At 47.2% G+C, this 27,476-nt stretch overlaps 1 protein-coding gene across 1 annotated transcript in view; it reads left to right on the top strand.

Annotated features, from left to right (window-relative positions):
* Positions 1 to 27,476, top strand: part of ADCY3 (adenylate cyclase 3) — a 102,238-nt gene that overhangs the window by 28,656 nt on the left and 46,106 nt on the right. Inside the window, exons 4-5 of the mRNA XM_081903767.1 lie at positions 21,505 to 21,635; positions 23,146 to 23,257. Coding sequence (XP_081759893.1) covers positions 21,505 to 21,635; positions 23,146 to 23,257 — 243 coding nt within the window. The remainder of the gene's footprint in view (positions 1 to 21,504; positions 21,636 to 23,145; positions 23,258 to 27,476) is intronic.

The following is a 27,476-nucleotide window of genomic DNA, read 5'->3' as shown; positions in this document are numbered from 1 at the left end:
ACCACTCCGGCGGGAAGGTAAACGTCGTTTCCGTGCGCTGCTCTGGTTCGCCAGAAGCGGCTTAGTCATGCTGGCCACACGACCCGGAAGCTGTACGCCGGCTCCCTCAGCCAGTAAAGCGAGATGAGCGCCACAACCCCAGAGCCAGCCACGACTGGACCTAATGGTCAGGGGCCCCTTTACCTTTACCATTCATCCATCCCAAATGTGGGCTAACCCAATTGTTTAATTGGGTTTTCTTTTCACCACGCAGCCTTTTCTGGGTGTTTGGAGTGGCCTGTCCGTAAGAGACAGACCCTTTGCAACGGTTCCCAGGTGTTTGTGTGTGTGTGATGGAGCTTCTGCTTTGCAGCTTAGGATTTGCGTCCCTGCAGCTTCCTGTTGCTCTCGGCTGGAAGGATTTCTCCTTGTTTATACTATTATAGATTGCCTGTTCTCGGAGAAATCAAGAGGGAGGCCCTGGTGACAGTCCAGTTCCCATAGCAACGCTCTCTCTGTATCTGCTGCCAGAGAGTAACCCCTGTAGGCTCTCGGTAAAAATCCACTTAATTAACCAAGTTATTTACATTCAGAGCAAATCCCAAAATAAAATCCGAACATGCCTTTTGAAATCTCTCTCTCTCTATCTGTGCGAATGAAACCATCCTTGCCTAGAAATCATAGAATTGTCGAGTTAGAAGGGACCCCATGGGTCCATCTAGTCCAGCCCCCTGCAATGCAGGAACCTCAAGAATACCTCCTCTTTTCTTTTTGGGGTTGGTGTGTCTGTCTGTATTTATATCCTTGTTGCATTTGTACCCCATCTTCCCTCCAGGTAGCTCAAGGTGGTGGCTTACAAGGTTTTCTTCCTCCGCATTTTTTATCCTTACGACAACCCTGGTAGGCTGGGCTGAGAGGCAGTGAGCTGCCTGAGGTTGCCCAATGAGTTTCATGGCTGGGCGGGGATTTGAACCCTGGTCCTCCCAGGCTCTAGTGCAGTGCTCTAACCACTAAGCCACACTATCTTGCCTTCTGTTGTGGGGAAATCACCCTCTTCATTGACTTAAGAAAATTATACAGACAGCAAAACGAAGAAGCCTAAATTAACATTGCCTTCAACGAATGAGAAATAATAATAACTATTACAATAATGAAAATACTAAAAATACATTTACTTCCCCTTTTGAACTTCTATTCTGGTTACCATCATCAAATATCCTTTATTAGGCATAGCAAACCACACATTATCAAACAGACACCGTATACAAATTGTGCAAAATACGAGCTCAGCAAAACAAGGTTTGTCCCAGTCAGATTTTTAACTCCAGAGGAAATCACATTCTGGCTACAATATATTACTATTCTGTAAGAATCTATTATATCCTTTGCTGTCGCATATATTATTTTATTTCCCAAATTCAACCTAACCCTCCTCTGCTCCCCACTGCTTCCCTTCACCTGTGTGAGATCTTCCCATCATTTTTTTTCTAGTTGCTTTAATAAAATAGAAGAACATGAAAACTGTTAAATTATAATGACTTCTTTTGTCCTTACACGCTTAACAATTGCCTATTAAGAGTTCTGCTTTAACACCATATTTCTTCATGTATTCCCTTATGCATTCTGTGTAGAATTTTTGACTGGAGCAGCCCCGGACGGATGCAGCCATTTTTGCCATCTCGGCAAACTCACAAATCTTAACTTGCCATTCTCTCATTTGTGGTCCTTTTTCTGTTTTCCAATATTTTGCCATAAGTATTCTTGCGGCTGCGGTGATATACAAAAATATATTCCTTTTCTCCTTGGGTATGTCATTTGTTTTCTCTGGCTCCAGCGCGTCTGAAGCCAGGAGTACACGACATTAGCCACAGTACATTGGTATCTTGCAGTTTCTCAAGAAATGTTGCTGTATAGATGCTGTCTTCCCCGAATAGGAGTTTGGGGTGGGGAGCTTTGCATGCGCCAGGAAACAGGTAATGGGCATGAGGTGAGGACAGTCTCCACCAGCCCTCCTACGTTAGCCAAGCTGCAAAAATAATAATAATGAAGTAGTTGCCCCATTGCAAATCCACAAAGAAACACAGGTTGGGCTCCAGCAGAGTTAAATCTTGAAGTCATCACACTGCAACCTTTGCTATTTAGTAAAGTAAAGGTAAAGGGACCCCTGACCATTAGGTCCAGTCGTGGCCGACTCTGAGGTTGCGGCGCTCATCTCGCTTTACTGGCCGAGGAATCCGGCGTACAGCTTCTGGGTCATGTGGTCAGCATGACTAAGCCACTTCTGGCGAACCACAGCAACACACGGAAACGCCGTTTACCTTCCCACCGGAGTGGTACCTATTTATCTACTTGCACTTTGACGTGCTTTTGAACTGCTAGGTGGGCAGGAGCTGGGACTGAGCAACGGGAGCTCACCCTGTCGCGGGGATTCGAACCGCCAACCTTCTGATTGGCAAGCCCTAGGCTCTGTGGTTTAACCCATAGCGCCACCCGCGTCCCTTCTAAAATTGGTATTTTGCCTTTATTTCTAAGTTGAAGCCCAGACGACTTAACCCAAAAAAAAAACAAAAAATGTGAGTTTACAAACAGTTAAAATCGTTAGTAGGATTGGAATATCACTTGTAGTTGAAGGTTGATTCTGGACATAATGGGTTTGGATTGTCATAGAAGATGCACGAGGAAATAATGGGGCACACAAATGGAAGGATGGCAGTCTGGGAGATTCCTTGGGATCTTGTTTTTATTATTTATGTTTGATATATCTCTGTAAAAATTTAAGTTGAAAAACCAATTTATTTATTTTTTGTAAAAGCGAGTTTCCAGTATCGATACCTATAAATTCCAGCCATTACCTTAAAGTGACTCGGTTAAAAGGATTCCATTGTAAACTGCTGATGGGGCTTCAAGAGATGTTATCTTTCACGTTGAAAGCCTGCTTATAAGATTTGCTTTTCACCTTTTGTAAAAAGCGACAGTGTCCTGTTTGGGTGGGTCAGGAAATCCCCAGTATGATCTCTGTTAGAACCCGTTGGAAATGAAGGAATCCTAGAACTGTCAAGTTGAAAGGGACCCTGGGCATCGTACGATACGATAATCTTTATTGTCATTGTCCCATAAAGGTAAAGGTAAAGGGACCCCTGACCATTAGGTCCAGTCGTGGCCGACTCTGGGGTTGCGGCGCTCATCTTGCTTTATTGGCCGAGGGAGCTGGCGTACAGCTTCTGGGTCATGTGGCCAGCATGACTAATCCGCTTCTGGCGAACCAGAGCAACGCATGGAAACACCGTTTCCCTTCCTGCCGGAGCGGTACCTATTCATTTACTTGCACTTTGACGTGCTTTCGAACTGCTAGGTTGGCAGGAGCAGGGACCGAGCAATGGGAGCTCACCCCATTGCGGGGATTCGAACCGCCAACCTTCTGATCAGCAAGTCCTAGGCTCAGTGGTTTAACCCACAGCGCCACCCGCGTCCCTTCATTGTCCCATACAGAACAACAAAATTGAAAAATCTACATAAGACATTCAAAACCCGACAAGCCTGCTATCCCAGCTACCCCAACCTGGTTAGCCCCCTAAAAGCTCTTGATACCCCATTTTTAAATACAATATACAGTGGTACCTCGGGTTAAGTACTTAATTCGTTCCAGAGGTCCGTTCTTAACCTGAAACTGTTCTTAACCTGAAGCACCACTTTAGCTAATGTGGCCTCCTGCTGCTGTCACGCCGCTGGAGCACGATTTCTGTTCTCATCCTGAAGCAAAGTTCTTAACCTGAAGCACTATTTCTAGGTTAGTGGAGTGTGTAACCTGAAGCGTATGTAACCTGAAGCGTATGTAACCCGAGGTACCACTGTACTCCTATACAGACTCCTTACAATGCGTTTAAAACCAAAATTGCATTTGGGTAGAAACTGTTTCTCAGGCGGCTAGTCATCTAGGCCCAATTTCTCGCAGTGCAATAATATGCATCTGTCCCATACGGGGATCAAACCTGCAACCTTGGAGATTACCTGCACTGTGCTCTAATCAGCTGTCCAGAGCATCTCATGAGTCAAATTCTGCCTATTGGAACTTAGGCTCCAAGCCTCTTCTCTCATGAGCACAAAGCAGGTGTCCTGGGAACCTCACAAGCAGGGAACAATGAAAGGAAATTTCCTCCACCCTGAGCAACTAGTAATCAGAGGAATATTTATGGTACGTCAAAATGCTTTCGGAGCCAGCAGTTAAAGTACAGGTTGCCCTGAGAACAGCCCAGCGGTCAGCTTCACCTGCATCTTAATTTCCTGAACAGGAAGGTCTTAACCTCCCCGCAGAAGGATAACAAGGAGGGAGCCAATCTGGCCTCCCTTGGGGGTGAATTCCACAGTATGGGGGCAGCCACAAAAAAGGCTCTGTCTCGTGTTTCCATCAGATGTTGATGAGACCTAGAGATGGTACTCACCTGAGGATCTTAGCACCTGGGCAGGTTCGGATGGCACTTGAGTACGCAGAATACATTTTTAAATTAAAAAAACCCCTAAGCGTTTTTGAAATTAGCGATGATGATGATAAGGGAAGTTTTTAATGTTTAATAGGTTATTGTATTTTAATATTCTGTTGGAAGCTGCCAACAGATCAAACCTTTCAATTCTACCCACACCGGCATCAATACATAGCTTCCCTTCATTCCTGCGTCTCAGAATGACGGAGTTTTTGCTTTGATCACACCCAGAACCAAGTTGCGCTTCGGTTCTGCTTAGCAAATGTTGCCCCGGCCTCATCAGCAGCTCTGCCAATTAGCCTAGGCAGCCACAGAAGAGCTAATTAGTCTGGCAGGCTTCATCTTTAAACACCCTAATAGGGTGCCTAGAGAGCTGGAGGGAGGGAGGAGGGAGAGGTGTGTCTCTGATATAATCTGAATTATTACTCTTGCCTTCTGGACTGCCGTCTCCTGCAGTGTGAAACTGCTGCAGTTCTCGGCTGAAGGAGGGTGAGCTTGGGAGCTTCTGATCAAGCCACAATTTCAGTATGTGGGGGCCATTTTGCCCACTTCCCCCCCCGATGTGAAGATTAATTGTCAGAAAAAGTGTGTCTTGTGTATGCAGTTTAACCCTGGTGTCTGAAGACTCTCCCCTGTGGGAAAAACAAACAGCAGGTGCAATCTGGACATATCCTGGCAGTTGAATATAAAATTGGGGAGAATGAGGAGAGCAAGACTTAAGGCTGGTGGGGGGCAACACTTGATGGGCAAATTGGAAGGATGTTAACTCTTTCAGTTTTTTCCTGCAAATGTGTATTCCCTGCATTCCAGGGAGTTGGGGGTCAGCAAACTTTTTCAGCAGGGGGCCGGTCCACTGTCCCTCAGACCTTGTGGGGGCCCGGACTATATTTTGAAGTGTGTGGGGGGGAATGAACCAATTCCTATGCCCCACAAATAACCCAGATATGCATTTTAAATAAAAGCACATGTAAAAACACCAGGCAAGCCCCACAAATAACCCAGAGGTGCATTTTAAATAAAAGGACACATTCTACTCATGTAAAAACATGCTGATTCCCAGACAGTCCGCGGGCCAGATTTAGAAGGCGATTGGGCCGCATCTGGCCCCCAGGCCTTAGTTTGATTACCCATGGACTAGATGGTCCATCACAGCTCTGCAATTCTATGGTTCTGTGTTCAAGTTCCACCATAAATGTGTGGCCATGAGAGACTCTTCATGGTTACAGTAAACGCAAGCTAGAATATATTGTGCATGCAACGTGGAAGAACAGTGCTCTTTGGGGGGGTGGGAATGATTTCGGTGGGAGTGGTGAATCGGTTTTATGCAACACACTTTAGCGCAAGAATTCTAGCAAGTTGAAGTGGAGCGATTGAGATTTGCAGGTAGTGTGTGATGCCATTTTCTAATGTTGCTTCCCATGTCGTACATACCTGTTTCTGCTGTCTCCAGTCCAAACAGGCTTGGCGGTTTTGGGAACAAAGCAGGAAGCCTGCAAAACCTTTGCAGCCTTTTGCTGTGATACCTGCATAGTATGGGGTTTCTGTTAAATCCCTGACAGACGGCCATCCAGCCTCTTCTTAAAAACCTCCATTGAAGAAGAGCCAACTACTTTCCAAGGTCATTTGTTGAGCAGCTCATAACACCAGAAAGTTTTGTCTAATGTTTAGTCAGAATTTCCTTTCTTGGAATTTGAATCCACTGGTTCAAGTCCTGCCCTCTGGAACAGGAGAAAACAAGCTTGTTCTCTCTTCCATGTGGCAGCTGTTGTGAACAAAAATCTGCCCTTTTTCCCCCTTATGGGGTATCCAAGAGCCCATGTAGAGTCCTTACGTAGGTTCCCTACCAGAGAGTACTGTATTGAGAAGCAAAGCAGCTAGTAAGCCTGATCTTTATTGATCTGTTGCAACAGGGTCCTCACTCCCCACACGCAGGAGGGAGGAGGAACCCAGAACAATGGTGTGCAAGCCTTTATTTAGACTTTTGAAATTGCCACCCTGTAGATCAAGACCACCCCCAGAATAATAATAATAATAATAATAATAATAATAATAATAATAATAATAATTTATTTGTACCCCGCCCATCTGGCTGGGTCTCCCCAGCCACTCTGGGCGGCTTCCAACAAAGATGAAAGATACACTAAAATGTCACATATTAAAAACTTCCCTGAACAGGGCTGCCTTCAGATGTCTTCTGAATGTCAGGAAGATATTTATCGCTTTGACATCTGATGGGAGGGCGTTCCACAGGGCAGGCGCCACTACCGAGAAGGCCCTCTGCCTGGTTCCCTATAACTTGGCCTCTCGCAGTGAGGGAACCGCCAGAAGACCCTCGGAGCTGGACCTCAGTGTCCAGGCAGAACGATGGGGGTGGAGACGCTCCTTCAGATATACTGGACCGAGGCCGTTTAGGGATTTAAAGGTCAGCACCAACACTTTGAATTGTGCTCGGAAACGTACTGGGAGCCAATTTAGTTCATTCAAGACCACTCCAAGACCAGAAACATCATACCTACATCACAGAAAGGGCGGTCTACAGCAGAAATCTGAGTGCTTTGTTTACCTCCTGTCTGCCAGGTTACCTGCTTAATGGTCACTTGATTGGATTTCCTGGGTAGTCTGGCCAGTCTTTTGTAATGATAAATACTTAGTTCTGGGCCAGGTCACAGGCTCACACCCTATTCATATCTTAAATGTGCCCTTAAGACAGGATTTGTGAGGAAAGAGACAATGGGGAGGTTTTCCCACTTTGACCTTGCAGGGAAATCATTTGCTCAGTTTGGGAATCAAAATGGTTTCAGGTCGGTCTTCCTGTGCTGATCTATGTACGTGCTTGCTTGCTTGGTACATTTATGAACATTTAACATATACCTAAGACCTCAAAATTCCTATCACACAGCCTTCAAACATTTGAAGATGGCTCCCATATCCCCTCTCAGTCTTCTGTTCTCCAGTCTAAACAAGCCCAGTTCCCTCAACTGTTCCTCATAAGGCTTGGCTTCCAGACCCATTATTAACCAGAACCTTCCAGCTTGTCAACATCCTTCTGAACCGAACACAGGACTCCAGGTGTGGTCTGGCCAAGGCAGAATAAAGCGGTACTTTTGCTTCCCTTGATCTAGACACTCGACTTCCGTTGATGTAGCCTAGAACAGCGTTCGCTTTTTTTGCTGCTGCATCACACTGCTGACTCATGTTAAGCTTGTGGTCTGCTAAGACACCCCAGATCCTTTTTCTCATGTGCAGTGGCACCTCGGGTTACATACGCTTCAGGTTACATACGTTTCAGGTTACAGACTCCGCTAACCCAGAAATAGTACCTCGGGTTAAGAACTTTGCTTCAGGATGAGAACAGAAATCATGCTCCGGCGGCACGGCAGCAGTGGGAGGCCCCATTAGCTAAAGTGGTGCTTCAGGTTAAGAACAGTTTCAGGTTAAGAACGTACCTCCAGAACGAATTAAGTACGTAACCAGAGGTACCACTGTACTACAGTGGAACCTCAGTTTTCAAACGTAACCCGTTCTGGAAGAAAGTCCGACTTCCGAAACATTTGAAAACTGAAAGTGGGAGCCTCAATTCAATAGGGAAACTCAAAACGGAAGCCGCGTCCGATGTTCGGGTTCCGAAAAACGTTTGAAAACTGGAACATTTGCTTCCAGGTTTTTGGCATTCGGGAGCTGAAACGTTCAAAAACAGAGCCGTTCAAGAACTGAGGTTTGACTGTACTAGTAAGTCAGGTGTCCCACATCTTATATTTGTGCAGCTGATTGTTTCTGCCGAAGTGCAGAACCTTACGTTTGTACCTTTTTAAAACTGATTTTGTTCGTTTTGGTGCAGTTCTCCAGTCTGTTAAGGGCATCTTGAACCCCAGACCTATCACTTGGGGTGGCAGGTATTTAGAAATACCTCTGCCTTGTAGAAACAGATGGCTCCTCATCTCCTTCTGTTCTCTCTCTCACACACAAAAAGAAGTTTATTACTCTTTTCCCGTCTTCATCTCTTGGCTCAAATCATTTCTTTCCACTTCCTGTAATTCGGCCTGGATGTCAGGTGGGGTCACTATGGCAACCCATTTCCATGGCTGCAAATGGCAAACATTTCCAGACAGTTGCCCCTTCTGGTGCCACAAACACACACCCAGACAGAGCAAGCAAATGTCTCCCTGGCAAAGGGGTGAACGTCTTTCTTCCTGCAAAAGGTTTCCATCGCTCCTGCCTGCTCAAACCGGGTCTCAACCAAGCTCAGAAACAGGGCCATAGTTTTTGTCCCAGCGCAAGGAGACAAGGAGAACTGGAATTTCTCCCCAAACAAACTGGATTTTCAAGCCAGCTCTGCAACAAAACGTTGCAGTTCGAAGTGTTCCTCTTCAGGGTTTCAGCAGCCAGTCAGGGCCTCATCCATGATTCTGCACCCAGCCCAGTCTTCCTCCTGCACCAGCAGGCATAGTCTTCCTTAGACCGCTTTGGGTTTGGGACATTGAAAGTACGATCCGTAATTCAAACGACGGTACAGTGGTACCTCTGGTTGTGAACCGGATCCATTCTGGAAGCTCATTCACAACTGAATTCGCCGCTTCTGCGCATGCGTGTGATGTCATTTTGCGCATGCGCACATGCACAAGTTGGCAAAACCAGGAAGTAACCCTTTCCAGTACTTCCGGGTTGCCGCAGGACGCAACCTGAAAACGCTCAACCTGAAGCAAAGGTAACATGAGGTATGACTGTATAGAAATTATTTGAATTGCAGGTTATGAGGTTTCATAAACCAGTGTGGTTAGAGTAGCTAGGCAGTGGCGGAGCAAGCCGACCAGGAGCCAGGGGCGGCGTGCATGCCTTGCGCCCATGCTTGGGGCCAGCTGCCCGCAGGGGCCTCCAAGGAGTCTGCCCACCTCCTCTTCCCCCTCAGCTGCCCCACAGACCGTTTGGGGCAGCGAGGAGCCCAGGAGAGCCGCATGGCTCGGATGCGCTGCAGGCCCCGCAGTGAGTGCTGCCTGGCATTTTGTCGCCCCCCTCAGTGGTGACACCTGGGGCTGCTACCCTCCTCCACCCCTGGACCCAGGATCTGGGAAACCCGGGTTCAAATCCCCAAAGCTATTGGGAGACCTTGGGCCAGTCACTCTCCTACCTCACAAGGTTGTGAGGAGGAATTATGTACCGCCCCAGCATGAGCTCCTTGAAGGAAAGGCAGATTATGAATGTGATTAATAATAATAATAATAATAATAATAATAATAATAATAATAATAATACTTTATTATTTATACCCTGCCCATCTGGCTGGGTTTCCCCAGCAACTCTGGGCGGCTTCCAACAAAATATCAAAATAATGGAGAGACCTGGTCTGAACAAAGACATTGGATTCTTAAAACCATGGAGAGACCTGGTCTGAACAAAGACATTGGATTCTTATCTCATTATACATGACAAAGCCATTTTTCACCTTCTCACCCCTTGCTTTTTCCTGTAAGACCTATTGCAGTCGTTAAGAGTCCTCAACAGGCTCATCACAGCTATCTGCCAATCACCCATTCCCACCACCCTTCTGAGTAATACCCCTCCCCACCTTCTCACTATATAGAAGGGTCTGGAAACTTCTGTTTCAGTGTATCTGAAGAAGTGTGCATGCACACGAAAGCTCATACCAAGAACTAACTTAGTTGGTCTTTAAGGTGCTACTGGAAGGAATTTTTTTTGTTTTGACTATGGCAGACTAACACGGCTACCTATCTGTAATCAAAATAATGTAATGCATCAAACATTAAAAGCTTCCCTAAACAGGGCTGCCTTCAGATGTCTTCTAAAAGTCTGGTAGTTGTGGGAGGGTGTTCCACAGGGTGGGTGCCACCACCGAGAAGGCCCTCTGCCTTGCTCTTCCTCACTGTTTAACTGTTGCTCCTTCTGGGAAAATCTTTTGGTTTACTAGGATCCTCACCTCCTCCATGTACCAACTCCACTTTCCTTTAGCAGACATGGGCTTGGCTTCTGTGACCTTCCCCAAGATGCCTCAGAGCCTTCTGTTTCAGATCTAGACCATCTCCTATGGTGGGTGCTTATGGCAGATGTATTTGTACACGGAGTTTGGCAACAGACACAGCTTCCTCTTGGCTTACAAGGTTTATTATTATTTTATTTAATCATTTATTATCAATTAAATTTGTATACCATCTTATAACCGCAGGTCTCAGGGCGGTTGCAACATAAAACCACAATATAAAAAGACAAAATACGTAATAAAATCAAAAACAGGGCCATAATTCCCCTGCCTCCCAACACATTTTAAAAGGGCACAATTTTGAGCAGAATCCAAAGTGTTGGTGCTGACCTTTCAAGCCCTAAACGGCCTCAGTCCTGTATACCTGAAGGAGCGTCTCCACCCCCATCATTCGGCCTGGACACTGAGGTCCAGCGCCGAGGGCTTTCTGGCGGTTCCCTCACTGCAAGAAGCCAAGTTACAGGGAACCAGGCAGAGGGCCTTCTCGGTGGTGGCACCCGCCTGTGGAACGCCCTCTCTTCAGATGTGAAGGAAATAAACAACTACCTGACCTTTAGAAGACATCTGAAGGCAGCCCTGTTTAGGGGAGTTTTTAATGTTTTTAATGCAGATCTATCCTGGCTAGTAGCCCCAACCGCCATAGCCCTCTCCTCCTCCATGAATTTGTCCAATCCTCTTTTAGAGCCATTTAGAGCATGGGTAGGCAAACTAAGGCCCAGGGGCCGGATCCGGCCCAATTGCCTTCTCAGTCCGGCCCACGGAAGGTCCAGGAATCAGCATGTTTTTACATGAGTAGAATGTGTGCTTTTATTTAAAATGCATCTCTGGGTTATTTGTGGGGCCTGCCTGGTGTTTTTACATGAGCATAATGTGTCCTTTTATTTACAATGCATCTCTGGGTTATTTGTGGGGCATAGGAATTCATTCATTATTTTTTTTCAAAATATAGTCCGGCCCTCCACAAGGTCTGAGGGACAGTGGACCGGCCCCCTGCTGAAAAGGTTTGCTGACCCCTGGTTTAAAGCAATGGACCTCCCTCCCCTTTAGACTTCCCAGCTCGGTGTGCAATGGTTGGGGGCTGAGTCTAGGGATGTTGGGGCTGAGTATCGCTGTGCAGGGAGCTTTTCCTCCCACCTCCTTGCTTATTCCACCCCCCACACACTTTGGAAGAGCCCCTGAACCTTGTGCTGTAGTCCTCTGGCGCCTGGACCATCCCTTTTGCAGCCCTGGTACTAAGAGCTCCTACAGGCGGTTGGCATGGCAACTTCAAGCACCCGCTTCCTCCTTCCATAGAGAGAAAGATGCTAGAGTCAACAGCAAGCAGCTGAGAGGAGGGAGCAGGCTGCTGGCAGGTCACGCTCCCACCCGCTGGGTGGCCTTTTGTGGCTGCAGTTGTTGTTGCTGCTTTTTTATTTAAAAAACTGTAGAGTGCATTCAATGCACAGTGGACGCTCGGGTTGCGAATGTGATGTGTGTGGGGTGCACATTTGCAACCCACAGTGGCGCATCTGCGCACACTGCGGTTTGGCACTTCTGCGCATGCGCAAAGCATGATTTAGAGCTTCTGCACATGCACGACTGCTGAAACCTGGAAGTAACCCATTCCGGTACTTCTGGGTTTCGGCGGTCCGTAACCCAAAAAAACACAACTTGAAGCGTCTGTAACCTGAGGTATGACTGTATATTTCCCCACTGACTGGGGGTCCTGATCTCAAGAACATAAAAAGAGCCTGCTGCATCAGGCTGGTGCCCCAGCGAGTCATTTGGACCCCCCCATATTTTATTCAAGTTGGCACCCCTGTACTACCAACTTTACTGTATTCTTGTGAAACATGGACCACTTATAAACGCCATCTCCAACTCCTCGAAATATTCCATCAACGGTGTCCCCAAAAATTTTTACACATCACTTGGGAAGACAGGTGAACTAATACCAGTGTACTGGAAGAAGCAAAGATCACCAATGTCGAAGCAATGATTCTTCAACATCAACTTCGATGGACTGGTCATGTTGTGCGGATGCCTGATGATCGTCTTCCAAAGCAACTACTCTATTCCGAACTTAAAAATGGAAGGCGTAATGCTGGTGGTCAACAAAAGAGGTTCGAAGACTCTCTCAAGGCAAATTGGGAAAAAAAGTAGTATAAACACTGACAACTGGGAAACACTGGCCTGCGAGCGCTCCAACTGGAGAACAGCCTTGACCAAAGGTGTCATGGGCTTTGAAGACACTCGAACTCAGGACGCAAGGGAGAAACGTGCTAAGAGGAAGGCACGCTTGGCAAATCCACACCGCGATCAACTCCCGCCCAGAGACCAATGTCCCCACTGTGGAAGGACGTGTGGATCCAGAATTGGCCTCCACAGTCACTTACAGACTCATTGTTAAAACCGTGTTTATGGAAGACAATCTTACTCGACTATGAGTGATCGCCAAAGAAGAAGAGTCTCCCAAGCTGTTTCTCACAGGAAAAGTGGCAAGTAGGACCTGAGCGTAAGAGAATTTGTCCCCTCCTGTGGAACCGGCATTAGCTGTGAACGAGGCTGCCTACAGCTTCATGAGCTTCTCATGTGAACCTTCTGGCGTGCAACTCTTGAATGCATACCCTTGATTTTTTTTAAGGTTTCTCACTTTTCTTTCCTAACTTGTGACAAAACAGGGCGGGGAAACTCGCCTTCCTCCCCAAGCACACAATTCTGCAGCCGGAAATGGAGCCTGCTTTTGCACAACGGAAGCCGGCTGCAAAAATTTGGGGTGGGTGGGTAGGTTTCTAGTGTAATAAACATAAATCTGCCCTTTTTCCCTTATGGGGGACACAAGAGCCCTTATAGAGTCCTTCGTAGGTTCTCCATCGGTCGGAGAAAATAACAGAGGCCAACCAGAGAATATTGAGAAGCAAAGCAGCTAGTAAGCCTGATCTTTATGGATCTGTTGCAACAGGGTGCTCCCCTCACACGCAGGAAAGGAGGAGGACCCAGAACAAAGGTGTGTCCGCCCTTATATAGACACTTTAAATTGCCCACCCTGGAGTCCAAGACCACCTCCCGGAAACATCATACATAATCACAGAAGGGGTGTAGCTCAAGACGATCCCCCAGACACATCATACCTACATCACAGAAAGGGCGGTCTACAGCAGAAATCTGAGTGCATTGTTTATCTCGTCTGACAGGTTACCTGTTAATGCTCACTTGATTTGTTATAATGCTCACTTGATCGGATACCCTGTGGAGCCTGGCCAGTCTTTTGTAATGACAAAAACTTAGTTCCTGAGCCTGGCAGGTCACAGGCTCACCCTATTCAAACACAGACATACCCTTAAGACAGGATTTGTGAAGGAAAAGACAATGAGGAGGCTTTTCCATTTTCCTTGACCTTGCAGAGAAAACATTTGGTCAGTTAGGGAGCCAAAAGGGCTTCATGGCTGTTTTCCTGTTCTGCTTCAGACATGTGGTTTATATATTTATGTACGTGTTTGCTTGGTACGTTTATGAACATTTATTATACAGTGGTACCTCGGGTTACATACTCTTCAGGTTACATACGCTTCAGGTTACAGACTCCGCTAACCCAGAAATAGTACCTCGGGTTAAGAACTTTGCTTCAGGATGAGAACAGAAATCGTGCTCTGGTAGCGCGGCAGCAGCAGGAGGCCCCATTAGCTAAAGTAGTGCTTCAGGTTAAGAACAGTTTCAGGTTAAGAACGGACCTCCAGAACAAATTAAGTACTTAACCTGAGGTACCACTGTATATATAAGATCTTAATTTTTTTATTTCACCTTCCTACAGTAGTCTAGTTTCTGCGCACCACCCTCCTCTCAAACTTAGCAGAGTTGAAGGCCAGAGGCAAAAAACCTTGTTATGCAAAGCTTGGTCAGCAGGGAGGGTTACCTAGGGCGAGTCTTTTTTTTAAAAAAAAATTATTAAGGGTTTTCTTAATACAGTAGAAAAAGCAAACAAAATAACATATAATTTTTTCAGTATCCACATTTTCTTCACTTCTTTGGACTTCCTCACATCTCTCGTTCCTGCGTTCTAAGTTTTTCGAGCTTTACCCAGCAATTTATCACCTTGTTTCAATTCTTATATTATAATTTCCAATATTGTGTCTCTAATTTTGGATAATTTTACCCAAACCTTAAAAGCTTAATTTTAGCATAATATTTATCCAAAATTTGTCTTTTCTTATATTTTCATTAATCTTCATATTCCTTTTAACTATCTTAATGGTGCCATATTATTAATAATCTTACATCTTTCTTAACACTCATACAATTTACAATATTTTTGTAAATAGTCTTTAAATTTCTTCCAGTCCTCCTCCACAGCCTCTTCTCCCAGGTCTCGGATTCTGCCAGTCATTTCTGCTAACTCCATATAGTCTATCAGTTGCATCTGCCATTCTTGACCTAGGGCGAGTCTTTGGGGGTGTGTGTGTGTGGTCAGGTAGAGAGACTTGGAGGGCCACATTTGAACCCAGGGTTGGTGATTCCCCAGCAGGGTTTTATTTCTCCATTTTTCTTGGTTTGGAATGCGTGGCTGTTGCGAAGAGGGGCGGAGGCAGCTGGTTTGCCTGGACAGCTGAAGTGTTTACAGCAGCCAGTGAAATGAGCACTGGGGGTTTTTTCTATCTCCTGCCCCCCCTCCTCTGTGTTCAAGCCTTGGAGTAAGGCTTGCTTGAGCCGTTGATGTTTGCTTTTTTGCGTTGCCATTTGCTTCCCCCTGGGAGTTGTTCAGGGAGGATGCTGTGGGTATAATTTGATGCTTTGGTTTTAATGAGGATGATATGACAATACAGATCGGTTCAGGAAATGAAGGATGAGATGCTAAGTGCCGGCTGACGCTGAGTGTCTGATGTTCCGAAGGGTGAAAGCAAACTCCCAGCCAGGAAGCTAAGGAAAGCTCCCCAAGAAAGCTAAAGATGAGACGTGAGAGATCTGTAATGAGATCTTCCGATATTTCCACTTTGGGTTGAAAGCAGCTTTCGTTCAGAGCTGTGGACCGCTGTCTCCCCACTTGCGATTTCTTGCAGCTGGTTTTTCAGAGGCATACGGCCACCGACAGTGGGAGTAGTGATCATCATAGCTATTATGGCTTGCAGCCATTGGTAACCTTGCCCTCCACAAATTTGCCTAGCCCTTTTCGGAAGCCGTCCCAAGTTGACGGCCATGGCTTCATCTTGGAAGTGCAAATTCCATAGTTCGACCGTGCACGTTGCAAAAGGAGTTGTTTTGTTTTGAGTCATTAAAGCATTCAAATACAGTAGTACCTCGGGTTACAGACGCTTCAGGTTACAGACGCTTCAGGTTACAGATCCCGCTAGCCCAGAAATAGTATCTTGGGTTAAGAACTTTGCTTCAGGATGAGAACAGAAATCACATGGCAGCGACGCGGCAGCAGTAGGAGGCCCCATTAGCTAAAGTGGTACCTCAGGTTAAGAACAGTTTCAGGTTAAGAATGGACCTCCAGAACGAATTAAGTTCTTAACCCGAGGTACCACTGTACCACCTTTTGAATTGCAGGGATAACTCACTCTTTACGGAGAGTTGGTTTTTCTCAAGTTTGCACAGGATGGGTTGAGCCTGTCAAAATATCCGATCGGCAGCTATGAGAAGGGCTGTGTGATGTGTATTATATTTAGTCACTTGCTTCTGTATTGTTAGAAAAAGCCAAAAAAAGGAATGTACAGGCTGTGAGAGCTAGCTGGGGATCTCCCTGATGTATTTTGGGACTGATTCAGACAACTGCAGCTAGCTGGCTTGAAAGGGGCAAGAGGTGGGCAGCCTGCCATGTGGGTTTTGGGGAGGTGGGCAGCTCTTTACATCCAGCCTTTGCCAACCTGTTTGCATTCCAGATGTTTTGGACTCCTGGCTGTAGTCAGCTGGCTGTGGCTGATGGGAGTTGTGCTTCAAAACATCTGGAGGGCACTAGTGTGCTGGGCCCGGGGGTAACCCGAGCCATGCGGTCCAGGTCCGGTCCCAAATCCAAGGGTTCCGCGAGGAGTCAGTTTGACAGGGCCAAGGCAGGACACGAGGCAGGAAACCAGGCAAAGTCAGGCACAGGATCACAGGCAGGTTCTGGCAAACAGCAACATTGCTCCCGCAACCTGGGGCGGGGTCCAACAGCCTTTTATCTCTGTCGGGTAACGGCCGGTCCTGATCCCCCGGCGACTCACCTCCCTGTCTCGCCCGAAGGCGAGCACTCCTCCTGCGAGTACTCAGGTCTCTCCTTCTCTCAGACCTCAGTCTCTGCAGCTCGGGAGACGTCGGTGGGTTACTAGACCCAGAGGCCGCCTCAGCCTCCCCTGACCCAACCGGTAGTGGAGCAGCTGTAAGTGATGGCCCAGCTGGAGGCAACGAGGGAATCCTCGCATCTGGAGCCAGGGCAGGCTCAGGCCCCTGACTCGTCCCAGCTGGTGTTTGTTGCAGGGGAACCTGTGCAGACTGGGGCTCTTCAGGATCAAGCCCCAGACTTGGTTCAGATGATGCCTGAAGAAAAGGATCTGGTGCAGATTGAGACTCCTCTGGTTCTGAGTCCGGGCCCGAGTCCCAGGCCATCACAACCAGGTTGGCAAAGGCTGGTGTAGACCGTACAAGGCTGGAGAGACCCATGGCTGGCCCTCCTGCCCATCCACATAAGGAGAGCCTTTAGCTGGATCAGGCCAGTGGTCCACCTGCTCCAGCATCCTGTTCCCACAGTGCCCAACTGGATGCTCCAATGCAAAACCAGCAAGCAGGATTTGAGCACAAGAGCAACTCTCCCCTCCTGTGGTTTTTGGCTCTGTGCACTGCTTAATGTCGAACATGAACCCCTTGTGCATCCTTTAATGCCCCTTTGCATACCCGCCAACATTTATCCAACTGAAAAGAGGGATCTGCTATTCCATCATCATCATCTTTAGACCCTGCCAATCTGACTGGGTTGCCCCAGACCCTCTGGGTGGCTTCCAACATATATAAAGACATAGTAAAACATGAAACATGAAAAAAAACTTCCCTAGACAGGGCTGCCTTCAGGTGTCTTCTCAAGGTTGTATTGTTATTAATCTCCTTGGCTTAGCAGGTTGCATAACTCTGTACCCTCCAACATTTCTCGGATGAAAATACGATACGATACTATACAATACGACAATTTTATTGTCACTGTCCCATACAGAACGATACTGAAAAAATCTACATCAGACATTCAAAAACCAACAAGCCTGCTATCCCAGCTATCCCAGGCTGGTTAGCCCCCTAAAAACTCTGATACCCCATAATTAAATACAATATACTCCCATAGAGACTACCTTACACTGCATTTAAAACCAAAATTGCATTTGAATCTCAGGCGGCTAGTCCTAGTCTTTATAACCCTGGACCTTCTTCCAGAAGGCAAAAGCTGAAAGAGATCATTTCCGGGGTGCACACTATCCTGCGCTATCTCTGCAGCTTTCTTATGGCACCTGGAAGCGTAGATTTGACCCAAGGTGGGAAGAGTGCACCCAATTATTCTCTCCACAGTCTTGACAACCCTGGACAGCATTGGTTTCCCCCTGACTGTGCAGCTCCAAAACCACACACACCTTAGGGACATCCTAAGGAAAAGCAGGACATTCCGGGGCGAATCAGAATCTGGGACAGCTTCTGTAAATCCAGGACTCTCCCCGGAAAATAGGAGCACATGGAGGGTCTGTGATTGTTCATACAATGTCCACCGGAAACAGCTGCTGTCCCAAACTTTCTCCCTACTAAATCCAGAGTTTTCTTATGCTTGGAAAATCTGAAAAGGACAGCTGCTCTGCTTTAAAAGCTCTCCTACCAGCTTTCCATGGACACCGTTGTCTTCTGTTTTTTTTTTAAAAAAAGTGGGTTTTTTTATGTGGAACTAGAAGCATGGTTGCTTGAAAAAGCAACTGGGGAGAATGGGTGCGAAAACTTGGGTTAAAATCGCCCCCGGGAATGGACTGCTAGGGGACAAATTGATTGAGTAAAATTGTGGATTTTGTGGGCAAGTCTGTGTGGGCCCTATGGCAGCTCGCTGTGTTTGTATGATTCGTTATGCTCAAGGTACAGCCCTGGTCCTCGCTGCGTTTGGCCAACCTGTCTAAGGAATTGCTCCTGTAAGAAGGTGATGGTGTGTTCATGGAACAATCATCGTTCTTTGTGCTGTTAAGTGCCACCGGAGGGAAGCTGCCGGCACATTTATGCCAGGGCCTGACAGCGCGTCGTGACGCTCCGAAATGCGGCGGTTGCATTCTGCTGGGGGGGTGTACAGGTGGTGTCTAAGAACACAAGAATAGGAAGAAGATTTTGCACAGAGGAGGGGAAGAGGAGAGTGGCAGTAATAATGTCTCATTTCCAAAGGAAATGTTGTAAACACCGTCTGGGGTGTGCACTAGCACATTGAGGCCTTTGGAGGGTAGCAGGTGCCCTAAAGTGGCCACTTGGGGACCAGCAAGAAAGAGATCAAAAGAAGGATAGGTTTGCATATAAAATGTGTGCATACTGATTTATAGGCACAGGTGGAAATTGAGGAAAGGTTGCTGTAATTTAAACAGAAATAGAATACATCTGGGCAGGGTGGTGGCGGGGCGTTCCAGCTCAGCCTGCCCTCCAGGTACTAAAGCAATGGTTCTCAAACATTTTTCTTGGTGCCACACTTTCGGAATAAACAATGGTTTGCGCCACAGCAGATGTTTTATTGATAAGAAACACATCGGAAAACAAAATGAAACAACTCCTAGCGGTGCTTGATTTAGAACACAGAACACAACTACTTTATCATACGTTTGTGGGGCATCTGGAAGGTGCAAAACAATGCAGCGACACATTCTGCAAATTTAAAAAACCATTTTTTTGATACTGTTGTTGGCATCTGTCTGTCTTGGGAGACAAAGGGAGGAGGGCGCCTTTGTGGGTGAAGCCAAACTGTTGGAAGGTTGCAGCGCCTGCTGTGGCTGTGGAGGCCGATGCGGGAGAGACATGTTTTGTTGAAGCCGGGGCAGAAGAAGGCGTCTGGTTGTTCTGACGCAGGTTCGCCGTGACATTTCTTCTCTCTGTGTTACTCCCAGCGGTCATTTTTCCACTGGTCTCTGCTCAGCATAGGCGTGTAGAAAACCTTAGAATGAAATTTCCAGCCTTGGCCAACCTGGTGCTGTCTGGGCATTTTGGAGTCCAGCTCCTCTCAGTCCCTGAATTGTACAGCTCTACTGGTTGGGGCTGATGAGAAATGCAGTCCTGAACTTCTAGAGGACACCACTAGGCTGGCTCTCCATGAAGGAGTTGGTCCAGTTTCAAGATAAAGAACCAAGAGCCACGCTGGTTTCCAAGCACGATTCAAAGTGTTGGTGCTGACCTTTAGAGCCCTAAACGGCCTCGGTCCTGTATACCTGAAGGAGCGTCTCCACCCCCATCGTTCTGCCCGGACACTGAGGTCCAGCTCCAAGGGCCTTCTGGTGGTTCCCTCGCTGCAAGAAGCCAAGTTACAGGGAACCAGGCAGAGGGCCTTCTCGGTAGTGGCACCCGCCCTGTGGAATGCCCTTCCATCAGATGTCAAAAGAATAAACAACTATCTAACTTTTAGAAGACATCTGAAGGCAGCCCTGTTCAGGGAAGTTCTTGATGTTTGATGCATAACTGTATTTTAATATTTTGTTGGAAGCTGCCCAGAGTGGCAGCCCAGAGTATAAATAATAAATTATTATTATTATTATTATTATTATTATTACTACTACTACTACTACTAATTATTATTATTATTGGTGCGGCAGGAGAGGGTGGCAAGTGCAGCAGGAAGATTCAAGGACAATCAAAGAAACATTTAAACATTTCAGCGTAGTATAATATAGTAACATCAACTCCGCCGTGCGGGAATCCCATGCAGACGACCGCCTGGAAACATGTAGTCAGGTCCCACCATCTCATCCTCTGTCGTCCCCTTCTCCTTGTGCCCTCCATCTTTCCCAACATCAGGGTCTTTTCCAGGGAGTCTTCTCTTCTCATGAGGTGGCCAAAGTCTTATAGAATCATAGAGTTGGAAGAGACCACAAAGGCCATCGAGTCCAACCCCCTGCCAAGCAGGAAACACCATCAGAGCACTCCTGACATATGGTTGTCAAGCCTCTGCTTAAAGACCTCCAAAGAAGGAGACTCCACCACACTCCTTGGCATTAAATTCCACTGTCAAACAGCTCTTACTGTCAGGAAGTTCTTCCTAATGTTTAGGTGGAATCTTCTTTCTTGTAGTTTGGAACCATTGCTCCGTGTCCGCTTCTCTGGAGCAGCAGAAAACAACTTTTCTCCCTCCTCTATGTGACATCCTTTTATATATTTGAACATGGCTATCATATCACCCCTTAACCTCCTCTTCTCCAGGCTAAACATGCCCAGCTCCCTTAGCCGTTCCTGGACACAGTACTCCTGGTGAGGTCTGACCAGAGCAGAATACAGTGGCACTATTACTTCCCTTGATCTAGATGCTATACTCCTATTGATGCAGCCCAGAATTGCATTGGCTTTTTTAGCTGCTGCGTCACAGTGTTGGCTCATGTCAAGTTTGTGGTCAACCAAGACTCCTAGATCCTTTTCACATGTACTGCTCTCAAGCCAGGTGTCACCCATCTTGTATTTGTGCCTCTCATTTTTTTTGCCCAAGTGCAATACTTTACATTTCTCCCTGTTGAAATTCATGGAGTCTTGGAGCCTCAGCTTCAGGATCTGTCCTTCCAGTGAGCCCTCAGGGCTGATTTCCTTCAGAATGGATAGGTTTGATCTTCTTGCAGTCCATGGGACTCTCAAGAGTCTCCTCCAGCACCATAATTCAAAAGCATCAATTCTTGGGCAATCAGCCTTCTTGATGGTCCAGCTCTCACTTCCATACATCACTGCTGGGAAAACCATGGCTTTAACTATACAGGCCTTTGTTGGTAAGGTGATGTCCCTGCTTTTTAAGATGCTGTCTAAGTTTGTCATTGCAATCCCGATATTAATTGATTGTAATTCCAGGGTGGTCTTGCAGATGAATAAGTCTTACCCAGCCTTCTCACATTCCCCTTCTTTGTGTCCCCGCCTCAGGAAGGCCTGATGCTGTCGATTTTGCCCAGGCACGTAGCTGACGAGATGCTCAAGGATATGAAGAAGGATGCCAGCCAGAAGGAGATGCAGCAGTTTAACACCATGTACATGTACCGCCATGAGAATGTCAGGTAAGCAGCGGGACTTCCTTTTGCAGGGAGTTCCACATGCGAGGTGCCACTACCGAGAAGGCCCTGCCTGGTGCCGAGGCAGGTTTTGCTTCTCAAGGAGACACAGAGGGGAGCCTTTTGCCCAGAGCTCAGCGAATGAAGGAGGCACAAGATTTGCAGCTAGGGAACTGAGATTAAAGGCTAATCCAAACTTCATTTTGTGCTGTGCTTTCCAAGTGCACCTCCACACTTTAAAGCTCTCCGTCTGAGTAGGTTCACTGCCTCCCCCAGAGCATTCCCCAGGAAAAGCGCCTCCAAAAAGAGGGCTTACATTGCAAGAAATATTGAAATATCTGAAATATTGTTGGTGCTGTACATAAATAAAACAAGTAGTCTCACAATTTAGAAGTGTTGAGACAAAGAGGAGAGGGGACTTGGAAAGGAACTGAGGAAACTTCACGCAAGCTGGGTGAGATGTAAAATAGTAGCCTTAAGCTGAGATACAGGCAGGCCAGAAGTTGGCACCTGTCTGTCTTGCGAGACATCTGTAGAGACTGATGTGAGAGAGACATGTTTTGTTGCAGCCGGGGTAGATGAAGGCGTCCAGTGGTGCTACTCCAGACATACCGTGACATTTTTTCTCTGAGTGTTCCTCCCAGTGGTCTTTCCTTCTCTGGTCACTGCTACGGACACACGACCTGACTGCTTGTCTCCAGGCATTGCGGTCATATGCAAGGAATTCCCACAGGCAGACCAGTAAGCAAAATATCAACAAAGCCAACATGAGATCTGATTAAGGTTTCAGTAATAATAATAATAATAATAATAATAATAATAATAATAATAATAATAATAATTTATTTATACCCCACCCTTCCCGGTTCAAAAACCGAGCTCAGGGTGGCTAACAACAATTTTTAAACACTTAATTGTAAAAGCAGCATAAAATGCAGTATAAAAACATGAATAACAATAAAATTCAAAATTCAGAAATCCATCTAATAAACAATAGATAATCACCAGGGCTAGCTGGCTAAGTTAGTCCTATTTGGACCAGTGAGGAGGCCAGGGGAGAATTAGCTGTGGGGTCTGTGGGTGATTTTCATAAAAGCGGAGGGGGAGGGAAGAGAAGGGAAATAAAAGATCAGGCTGAATTCAAATTAAAGGTCAGGCGGAATAGCTCTGTCTTAGAGGCCCGACGGAAGGAGGTTAAATCCTGAAGGGCCCGAGGCTCATGGGATAGAGCGTTCCACCAGGTGAGAGCCATCACTGAGAAGGCCCTGGCCCTGGTGGAGGATAGTCTGACTTCCTTAGGGCCCGGGACCTCTAAACGATGGTTATTCATGGACCTTAAGGTGCTCTGCAGGGCATACCAGGAGAGGCGGTCCCGTAAATAGTAGAATCACCAGGCCGAAAAAGTCAATTTTTGGAGGAATCTAGTTGGCCCACGACTTTGTACAGGAGCTTCTTGCTACAGGAGCCATTTGCGTGACCTGCCAACCTAATCTCCTTTTGTCCTTTTGTTTCACAGCATCCTCTTTGCGGACATTGTGGGTTTCACGCAGCTTTCGTCCTACTGCAGCGCCCAGGAATTGGTGAAGCTTCTGAATGAGCTCTTCGCTCGCTTCGACAAATTAGCTGCGGTAAGTTTCCTCGGCAGACCGTACGTTCCTTCAGGATTTGCCCTCTAGGATACTGGCCGGACTGGTTTGAGTTGGGGATGGTGTGTCAAGGGAACAGTCCTTGTTCCAGTTATGCACCGCTTTGTGTGTACAATTCCTTCTCCTGTGCGGCGCCAGAGGCCAGGAACAGGAGGGACACAATTGCATAGCTGTCAACTTACAGATTTGAAAATAAGGGACCAGCAGCCTTGAAAATAAGAGACCAGAAGCCAAAATAAGGGATTTTAGTCAACCAGTTAAAAGGGACCAGATAATTTTGGAGAGCAGCACCGGTTTTTAGCCCTTCGTTTCCAGAGGTTGCTGCTCAAGACACCAGCTGATGAAACACTGCAATTAAATAACTACAAGCAGCAACCACTTTCCGCGCAAAACGAAGTCCAAGCTACGAAGATGCTGCTGCAGTTCTGTATCTTTTCTCTCGTGCTCCATCTGCAGCTCTCAGTTCCATCAGGCGGGGCGGGAGGAAGGGGGGGAATAGCGCCTGAAGTAAACCCACAGATCAGACCATCTATGCTAGTCTACCACTACTAATCTATGGGAGAAGCGCTTTCGGTCCTTCCCTTGTAGCCCTTGGAACACCTGCCCGCACCTCCGCCTCCTCCTCTCCCTCCTCTCTCTGAACTGCTTTCTCTATGGTTGCCCTCGCTCTCCTCTCAAGGCTCCTCAGCAATTCATAGGCCATGCCCGGCTGCCCATCTCATTCGGATCCTTCGGCGGCACAGCCGCAGCACAGCCTAGCGGGAGTGGGAGCAGCGGTGATGGGCAGAGGGGAGGCCCCAGGCAGAGACGCTCAGTTCGGCGGCTGTGAGGAGGATGGCGGCGGAAGGGCCCGAGGCTCCCACCAGTCCCGGCGGGGAGGGATTCCTGGGGTCCGAGGCTGGTGAGAGGAGGCCGGAGGGGGGCGGGCCGGGCAGCCAAGCAACACAGTTGGAGCCTTCCTCCTCCCTGGCCGGCAGGGAGGGAGGGAGAGGAGGTGCTTCCTTTGAAACCCGGGAAATTTAAGGGACATCCATCAATAAGGGACAGCAGCGGGACATGGCGCTGGGATAAGGGACTGTCCCTCCAAATAAGGGACGCTTGACAGCTATGCACAATTGCCCGAGCAGCGCTGAGTTCTGCCACCTTGTTTTCTTGGCCTTGTGGGCGTTCTCAGAAAAGCGCTCCAGAACATGAGATCAACAGCGCTCAGGGACCGAGAGACTCATCTCCTGGTAAACTGATACCTTTATATAGCTGCGTTTCCTGGAATATCAGAATATAAAACCTATTTACGAAGCCCAGGGACACATTATCCTCTGTTCTAATTCAGCTTTAGCCACTCTCTTCAGGAACAAGAGATTTCAACAAGAGATTAAGAAGAGTTTCCTGAGAGGGCGGCGGCGAGGGGGGGGGTTGGATTTGCTTTTCATCAGTGGAACACAACTGCCTTGGAAATTGTGGTATGTGTGTGTGTGTTTTGCCTTGATTAAAGAGTTTTAAGAAGAGGCTGGATGGCCACCAATCAGGGACGGACGCTGAATTTCCAGCGTTGGCAGAGGGCTGGATTGGATGACCTTTGGGAGACCCCCTAACTCTGTGCTTGCAAAAAGCTGGGCACTGCTCTGGAGCACGGGGGAAGCTAGTGTGGCAGAGTCGAAGCATAAGATGAGCATGGCTGTTGGATCAGGCCAGGGCTGGATTTAGGTTTGATGAGCTGTAGGGTAGTGAAGATAATGGGGCCCTTTATATGTCCATCTGTCCTTTGTCAACAACAAATTGTCACTCTTTTTGTGTTGAATATATGCAATACGGTAATTTATGGACCTAATGGGTATCTAAAGCCATTTGCACATGTTGTTGTGCAACCAGTCCATGCAGAATGTAGGCACCCTATATATAGAAATGAGCGAACCAGTGGTATTTTAGGGAGCAGGCTAGCAGGCGGGGCCCATGACTTACATCATAGGAGCCTACACAACACAAAACACTGTTGCTGTAGGTAGGTTTTATTTTATTTGTTTTTTATCTTATATTTTGGGAATGTACATCCAGGTTTTTTCCCGCCGCTTCTGCGCATGTGCGTGACGTCATTTTGAGCATCTGCGCATGCACAAGCTGCAAAACCCGGAAGTAACACGCTCCGTTACTTCCAGGTTGCCGCAGAACGCACCTCGAACGCACTCAACTCAAAGCGTATTCAACCCAAGGTATGACTGTACAGTGGACGCTCGGGTTGCGAACGTGATCTGTGCGGGATGCAGGTTCGCAAGCCGCATCTGCGCATGCGCGGGTTGCGATTTGGCGCTTCTGTGCATGTGTGATTGCCAAAACCCGGAAGTAACTGTTTCCGGTACTTCCGGGTTTCGGCGTGTCCGTAACCCGAAAAAACACAACCTGAAGCGTCTGTAAGCCGAGGTATGACTGTATGTAAATCTGGGACTGGATCAGGCCAAAGGCCCATCCAGTCCAGACTCCTTTCTCACCGTCTCCAACCAGGTGCCCCCACGAGAAGCCCATATGCAGGACCTGGGAGAGACAGCGCCCTCCCCATCTGTGATTCCTCCCAGTAACTACTGGTATTCACACTGGCTCTGATGGCGGAGCGAGAACACTGGACAAGGACCCGAGGACAATAGATTTCAAATCCCTGCTCAGTCACCTTTGCTCAGTTGCTCCCAGTATAAGTTACCTCCCAGGGTTCGCCCTGGAACTGGCAGGCTAGGCACAGCCCTATAAAATACGTATTTCCCCCCCATTAAGAAGCAGACAAATAAATGTATAAACCTCAGTATTTTTTTGTTTCTAAGAATTCACAGGCAATGCTGGATGCTCTCTGCGAGTCTGCTGTATATTTTGCAAACTAGTTCATTTCTTCGCTATGCGTTGCGACACCTCTTAAGATGTCGTAACCAAATTTTGCTTTTATTTAGCTATGTATTTATTTCTTGTATTAAGGCAACTTAAAACAACTTGCAACCATAGAAATACGGTTCCTGGGACCAAGGGGGCATGTGTTTGTCTATATTTGGATACAGTTGGCTGCCATCTTGAATCAAGATGGTGGACTGAACTTTGAACAGCACTGTTTTTTTTGTTTTTTTTTTAGGATTCCCAAGCAGGGCTGGGGAGGAGCCTGCTGGTCTTACAATAAAGAAGGGCTGAATTATTATGACCTGTTATAATGCTAGCTGTTTAAAATCCACGTTTTTGTGGCAGAGAAGAATAATCCATCAATAAACACTGGAGCAAAACTCCTCCTTTGTCTGCCTGGGAGCAGTTCTATGGATGATCATTTTAATCCTCTTTAAACTCACGTGATAATCCTTTCATACTACCAATATCTGCTTGGGAAATTGCTTCTTTTTTTAATTACTCTTGCAAATTTTCATGGTTACCGTCCTCTGTTATTTAATTAAGGCCTTGTTCCATTGGGAAATAAACAGAGGTGGTTTGGTAAGATTTGTGAATGCAACTCGGAGAAGAGAAACAGCTTCTATTTAACTAAACAGAGCATAGCTGTCAAGCCCCGTGTCCCACTGCTGTCCCTTATTGATGATGTCCCTTAAATTTCCTGGGTTTCAAAGGAAGCAGCTCCTCTCCCTCCCTCCCTGCCAGCCAGGGAGGAAGGAGGCTCCAACTGTGTTGCTTGGCTATGTTGCTCACCCAATAAGGAGTCTAAGAATGCCTGGGGGGTGGAGCTTGCCTTGTGCCGATCAAATCGGCCGCATTGCCTGGGGACTCGCCTTTGCTCAGCGCTTCCCAGCAGAGAGGTGATGGTGGTTTTCCTTGCTGCATCCCCTTTGCCGGGTTGCTGCGCTGTGGGAACCACCTCTTGAGGCTTTGTTTGGCTGCTGGCTAGGCTTCCTGCCTTTAGCTTGGAGGGGCTCAGAAGGTGAACATACCTGTGCTCTGAAAATCCCTTATTTTGGCTGCTGATCCCTTATTTTCAAATCTGTAAGTTGACAGCTATGCATCCTTCCACAGTGGGGACATAGGTTTCCGGGCGGGAGTTGATCACGGTGAGGGTTTGCCAAGTGTGCCTTCCTCTTGGCATGTTTCTCCCTTGCGTCCTGAGTTCGAGTGTCTTCAAAGCCCATGACACCTTTAAACCTCTTTTGTTGACCACCAGCATTACGCTTTCCATGAGGCAGATTTCTACATTATGTCCTGGCAACCCTCCACTGTTGGAATTACTTCATTT

The sequence above is a fragment of the Podarcis melisellensis genome (assembly GCF_964234715.1).
Source record: "Podarcis melisellensis genome assembly, chromosome: 3".
In the NCBI taxonomy this organism is placed as follows: domain Eukaryota; kingdom Metazoa; phylum Chordata; class Lepidosauria; order Squamata; family Lacertidae; genus Podarcis; species Podarcis melisellensis.
The sequence above is the reverse complement of the archived record's forward strand: the minus strand, read 5'-3'. Positions and strand labels throughout refer to the sequence as shown.